We start from the raw sequence: 6,888 nt of genomic DNA on the forward strand, positions 1-6,888 counted from the left end.
AAGGGTCAGCGGCACAAAACTCAATTGGTCTTCGCCAGTCCATGCCAACAGCCACAAAACCAGGGCAGCCACCCCAACTGATTCAGCAGAGTATATTGTTTGCAAGACTCTGAAGAGTTGTCATTTTCTCTGTTGCAAGACGCTATTTGTTCAAAACAGCTCTCAGTTAACTCAAAACTGAAATACCAGCATGTTTAAGTTCTTCTACAATGAAATACACAATGGAAGACTATTTAGGTGAACCTGGCTTTAGCAGAAGCCTCATGAACGTAGCATCTGCATGCAAACCCTGGTTTGTAAGCACTTACAAGCTAAGATTGCAGGCATGCACGCAGCCTGTTAAGCCAGATCAACAGCACGTTTTTCTTTGAAAATGTATCAGATTATACCCGGCAAACATCTGCTGCTGAAAACATGACTAAGCCTAAATGTGCATAAGGTAAACCTGTGGACGTAGGGCTGGCATACTCTGTCCCCTTCAGGAAAGGCAAAAGATCTGCCCATCTGTGATGATATAGCATTCAGCTATAGGTCCCCAGATTGGTTTAGAGCAGAAGGAGGATTTTCCCTAACACCCATGCAGGACCTGGATTCAGCCTGGCCCCAAGGAAGACTGATTCATGACTTGTCACACCCCCTTCTTCCCACCCCATCTCTCAGGGTGCCCTTTTCCTGAATGACAGACAGTGTAAGATAGTGCAGCGGCAGCTGGAGTTCGACGGGGGCATCGCCTACGGCATCAACTGCCTGCTGATGGACCCCAGCCTGGGGGGACGCTGCGACAGCTTCTTCACCGTGGATTTCATGGTCAGTCCCCCTTTTCGGTCCCCCACCCTGGCAAAGACACAGCCCAAGGGCCAAACCCTGTCCTCACAGAGACCAGGACAACACTCGCCGCAACTTCGGCACTTAGGAGATTAAGTCCCACCACTTCAGGGTGGCTTCATCTGCTGCACTGGTTAGAGACGAGGTTAAGAAGCGCAGTGCGATGCCTGGAAGGTACACAAGAGAAATCCTGCATCCACACTTAGCAACACACAGGAGAAGTGGTTTCAGTTAAGACCAGCTTCACAAGCCCTGTTCTGAATTCAATAAGAACAGTACCTTACCAATGCAAGTATAGATTTGAGCAAGGACAGATCTTTCTATCACGCTTTTAAGTTAGTGCAAATTCACACTGTGAATTCGATCATAGAGGTTGCGTTTACAAAGTTCCCAATTACCAAAGAACAGTGCTGCTGGCCCAGCTGCACAGGCTATTAAGGACACAAAATAGAGAATTGCCTAGTCCGTTAGCCAGGCTCTCAGTCTCTCACATTTCTTGTTTTCACAGGAATATCCTTTAGCACACATGAAGAGGCACTGTTAGCATGGAGGAAGTTGCCTCTCTGTACTTTGATTCATCCCACAAACAGGAAGTTTTGAAACCCATTTTAAAAAGGTTTCAAGATCAAATTTACTTTAGTTTAATTCAAATGTATGAAAAATTATCTAGAAGTAAAAACAAAAATATCATGTAATCAGTCTTAAAAAAACTTATTGGAGTTTATATTTCAGTTATAAGACCAACACTTGTGTGTATCCCATCTGCTCAAGTTACCTTTTGTTTCATGATTATTTTTTTTTTTTTTAAATGAAGTTATATAGATATAAGTGTCCTCAGATCTGGTCAGCACTTCTCAGGAACTAACCACTTACCTCTACTCCAAATTAGACATCCAGATCCGATGCTGCCCACATCAATATCTGTTTGAAGAATATTCACCATCTCTTCCCTGCTTGTTTAAATCAAAAGCAAAGTTTCTTCTTCCAGAACTCATATTCTGGTATCAAATCTATTTGCTCATGGCACTAAATTAATGCAATTATTTTGTTATCAGTCTCCTCTTTTCTTTCTCCAGAGCTTTTTAATAATCTGTTTCAAGTGTAATAAGCCTACACTCTGCTCATATTTGCTGCTCTCATAAAACAGACTTTTTGTCCATGTCAAATAGCCTTTTGTTGCCATTATTTTAATATACCTTTTTTTTTTTTCCCATTTTGTACAACAGGGGCATTGTGTTAGCTGTTTCAGTAATTCCAAATGCCCTCCAGGGACAAAACCAAAGGTAATACACGTTAAAATTTTGCATTTAAGCAGTCTAACCTGCTCTTCTCTGTACTTCACACAGGCAAACTAGAATAAGTTGCTTTGAAAAAAATAAAAAGAGAACCCTCAACAGTGAAACCACGCTGCTGAGTGATGCCGTAAAGCCTCAGGGACAAAGCTGTCCCTCAGCAAACACCCAGACACTGGTGGGAGGGGACACTTGTCAGTCTCATGCAGCATCCACTCTAGCGAGTGCTTCGGTTGGCTTCACAGCAGCCCCTCCATCCTCATTAACAGTGCTTAGCAAGTCAGGAATCAAAGAGAAGGTGCACACCTGCACTTTTCATATGTACCACATTTTGATTCAGTGTACATCAGAAACTGTCATTTAAAGAGGAAAAAAAAAAATAATCCCAAATCTCCCCATAGCACTCATCTTCCTGTGTTTTTCCCCCCTCTCTCTGCACTGGCACACGCGATGACCAGGAAGGGATCCACTGGTGCACATACGAGTCCTACGGGCTGCGGCGGGATGGCTGCCGCAGGAACTGCTCCATGGTCATCCACACAGCCAAGTGCTGCAAGGGCTACTTTGGGCCAGACTGCCAAGGTAGGACCCCCAGCTCCCTGAGCATGGCTGCCCAGCAGGCTGAACGGCGAGAGCTGGGATGGGTGGCATGAGGAGAGACCAGCCGCAAGATGGGGGAACTCTGTTACAAAAGCTGCAGTACACTTTGCTTTTCCAGTCCAGATTTCACATTTCAGTTTTAAACTCCATGCTAGCAGCAAACTAAGCGAACACTATAGAGACTAAAGACTGCTCTGCTGCCACCAAACCTACCAAGTCTTAATCAGTCACCAGCTGAAAGTCCTTTCAACACAAAACCAGATATCAGGTTCATGGCAGTAGTACTAGGACACACCAGAGAATGGTGTATGATTCCCCAGCCACCTACAAGCACACACACAGCCGGTGTAAGCTCAGAAGTTGTAGCTGTAACCAGGTGTGAGACGTTTTGGTAGGCTTCATCTCCAGCTGTTTGTCAGCAGACACTAACGAACTGTGTGCTCCTTCACCTGGCAGCCCCACAGGGGAACAGCACTGGTGCTCTCACCAAGACACATAGGGTCAGGATCTCGGTTAGGATCTCTGCTGGCAGACAGGTCCAGGCACACGTAGCCCTGCTGGCTCACTCTATTCAGGTATCACAAACAGACACATGAGGGTCCCAAGCAATTTTGGCCAGCCCAGCCTGAGCTGCCCTTTGGCACCCCCGCAGCACACAGGGACATGGAGGTGCACAAGCAAGGTGGGATTTGGGCAGGGGCCGGGCAGTGCCGTTCACCGGTGGGCCTGAATGTGCAAGCAGCTGGGTAACAGCACCCAGACACAGGGCTGTAACACAGGGTCCGCAACACCTTTCTGCCAGGAGTTGCAAAAGTGGATCGAGGAACTTGGAGCACATGGGTCACAGCTGCTTTTACACACCCCAACAGAGACGCATTCACAGGCCTTTCCCTGTTCAAGGATTTTTACAGAACAATAAATAACAAATAGTGACAGTGAATAAACAAGCACTTGAGCTAAACAGACACTTTTTTTTTTTAACCTTCCAGCTTGCCCAGGGGGCCCAGAGACCCCATGCAATAACCACGGCTCCTGCGACGACGGGTACACAGGGACAGGAGAGTGCCGCTGCAACAGCGGCTTCAATGGGACTTCGTGTGAGCTGTGCTTGCCAGGCAGATACGGCCCCAACTGCAGACGTAAGTTTCCTTTCCATGCTGTTGCCCATGTCACACCTGAATATTTTGTCAATGATGAATTAAGTAAACAAAGATATGATTTCCACTTTCAACACCAGCATTTTTCCCAAGTGCCTCCTCACACAGAGAGAGGGCCAAGGTCTCAGAAGGAGGAGGAAAAGGCAGGGGGGAGAGAGACTTGCTTAGCTTTCCCTGCAAGGCTCATCCTAGTCTTATATGGTACATAAGTGACAGGGAATGGAGACAGAGCCTCCATCAACAAGGTTTTAACTACAGTACAGCCTTCCCCCTCATCCCCATAAAGGGCAAGACAGCATTTCAGCAGTGTGGTTCCCTGAGGATTGTGGGAGTCCAAGGACACACACTACTATTGTAGAAGAGAAGGAAGAGAACACTGAGATGAAGGCAGTTTGTGAAGACAGGCAGCGGCCAAGAAACTGCTCACATTATTCATGTCGATGGGGTTTTAAATGTAAACTAGGTGCAACCAGGATCAATATCACCCTTTAAACTTAAATGCTTTCCCAACATAAAGCCTTCAGATGGGAAGCTACAGCATTAACCCTTCCATCCTAACTATGTGTACCTGTAGTGCACATGATGAACATATGGTGGGGTTTATAAGGTAGACATCCTTGGGGGTGGAGGCAAGACACTAGGCTTGGATACCACTGCTCAGCTGCAATTTATCAGTTTGATAGCACAACACAGCATACACTGTGTGAGCTGGTAGTCTGACCCAGATTGTCGTATCTAACAGGAAAAAAAAAGTTTTATAGCCCCTTCTCTTTAATGCATATTTATGGCAGCCAAAAAATAGATAACCAGAGGGTGAAAATCCTTTTTAGCAGGACCAGGTCTTCACAGAATCAGTTTCCCCCGTCCCACATCATTTTCTTCTTTAAACATTTCAGAAAGACAAAGCAAGAAAGGATGCTACTTCATTACATTATAAAACAGAGAGCCACCCATAATTCCTTAAGAAGTACTCAGCATGTAAGTTACTGCAAGGCCCAAAGAGTGGGAAGAAACCATCACCTATAGATTGAATCAGTCCCTCATGCTTCAGTCTGCAGGACACAAGGGGTAACACCCCATGTATAAACAGAACAAAAGGAATTCAGAAGCTTTTAGTAAAAAAAAAATATCTAAACCAAAAAAAAATTACAGCTAATTCACCCACATTTTACAGGAAAGGTCACTAACCTCATATTTGGTTTCCTTACTCAGACAGCCCTTTTCCCAAGCAGCAACCAAACAGTTTGTCTCTGTGTACTTTACTTCTCTCTGGCTAAAAGGCTTCCCCACAACGAGCAGGTGCTGCACATTAGGACAGGATCAGGCTGGGTCTTCAGCTGAGCTAGTAACTCCTTCCTGCCACAGCTCTTTGTGAAGTTCGCTATGCTATCACAATGAAGATCAATACTCATTTTCTTTTTCCGAGGCACAGTGAATGAATGCCAAATATAAAATCACAGGATAATTCAGGTCAAAAGAGACCTCAGGAAGTCTCTAGTCCAACCCCTGGCTCAAATCAGGGTCAACTCTGAGCTCAAACCAGGTTGTTCAGGGTCTATCCTGTTGGGTCTTGCAAACCTCCAAGGATGGAAACCACCCAAACCCTCCGGACAATCTGGCTCGCTGCTTGACTGGCCTTGTGGTGAAAAACCATGAGATTAAATTTATGTAAATAATTGCTAAATAATACTGTATCTAAACTGACATGTTTCTCTAGGGAAAGGTTTTCCACTTTCCCAAAGGCAGCTCCGTAAGTGACCCCTCTGTATTCCTTTTGCAGCCTGCGAATGCAAGACCAACGGGCAGTGTGATGAAGGATATTTGGGAACGGGACGATGTTTCTGTGAAACAGGATGGACTGGTCGGCTGTGTGAAACCAAGCTAGGTCTCTGCCTCCTCTCACCAGACTCTGTCGCACAGAGCCATGGGTTGATAGCACTTGCAATTGAACAGAAGGTTTGCGTAGAGATGAGAGAGAAAGGGTTAATAATGTCAGGAGCCCTCACTGGAGGCTGAGGGACTCTGCTCTGAACATGTCCCTTCACCTCCCTGTCTCCCGCTTTGTGAAATGGGAATATAAGGGTTTATCTCCCCTGTGGAGGGGCTTTGGGCTACGTGAGGGAAGATATCCCCCAAGACCTAAGCAGCCAAAAAAAAAAAATATGCTTACAGGTCTTCCAGTTAGCAAGACTGGCGTGAGGGCTTTTTTTTTTTTTTTTCTGCGTGAAGCAAGGGCATTGCAATATAAACAGCACCTTCAGCCCAGCTGTTCTGCCTTCCCCACAGCTCTGCAGCCAGTGTGCTCCCCGAGCTGCTCCGCCAATGCTGTCTGCATGGAGAACAACACGTGTCAGTGCAAGCCGTTTTACGACGGGGATGGCATCACATGCACAGGTGAGGTCCCTCTTGCACAGCCATCTACAAGAAAGCACATTGTCCCCTCTTGCACATGCACGTGCGTGCAGTTACCACCCAGTATGAAATGTCGGCTATCAAACCTAAAATCTTCCACAGTGCAGCAAGTGAAACAAATTTGGGTTATATAAAGATCAGGTTTTTTCTGAAGCAAGTGGCTGGCTTTAGCAGGGTTTACCGTGCAGGAGTATGAGCAAGAACCACAGAGTCACACAGAATCACAGGATGGTAGGGGCTGGAAGGGACCTTTGGAGATCATCTAGTCCAACCTCCCCACCTAGAGCAGGCTGGACAGGAACACATCCAGAACTGCGCTTCAGTCAGGTTTTGGAGACAGTGGGGTTTTCAACAGTGTTCCACTTACAGGATTTTCTTTGAGGACCTCAGGCAAGGCAGTTCCCCAGTAACGTCACTGCAGAAACATTCTTTCTGAGCGAGGTGTCTCACATCCTCCGCAGTCACCCTGGCCAGAGCAGAGCCCCCAAAAAAGCAGCTCTTTTGGGCCACCAAAAGGCGAAGCAGAATCTCTGGGGGGTGGTGCCATGTCTCTTAAATCGAGGACATCCTGACAAGGGCTTCAGAGCCCTAAAGGATGACCT

General features: G+C 46.4%; 1 protein-coding gene across 1 annotated transcript in view; it reads left to right on the plus strand.

Moving 5' to 3' along the window:
• Positions 1 to 6,888, plus strand: part of STAB2 (stabilin 2) — an 83,863-nt gene that overhangs the window by 64,276 nt on the left and 12,699 nt on the right. The window contains exons 50-55 of the mRNA XM_009887442.1: positions 661 to 807; positions 2,052 to 2,108; positions 2,576 to 2,699; positions 3,707 to 3,856; positions 5,655 to 5,759; positions 6,161 to 6,268. Of these exons, the coding sequence (XP_009885744.1) occupies positions 661 to 807; positions 2,052 to 2,108; positions 2,576 to 2,699; positions 3,707 to 3,856; positions 5,655 to 5,759; positions 6,161 to 6,268 (691 nt within the window). The remainder of the gene's footprint in view (positions 1 to 660; positions 808 to 2,051; positions 2,109 to 2,575; positions 2,700 to 3,706; positions 3,857 to 5,654; positions 5,760 to 6,160; positions 6,269 to 6,888) is intronic.

Source organism: Charadrius vociferus, unplaced genomic scaffold, assembly GCF_000708025.1.
Source record: "Charadrius vociferus isolate BGI_N301 unplaced genomic scaffold, ASM70802v2 scaffold196, whole genome shotgun sequence".
Classification (NCBI taxonomy): Eukaryota; Metazoa; Chordata; class Aves; order Charadriiformes; family Charadriidae; genus Charadrius; species Charadrius vociferus.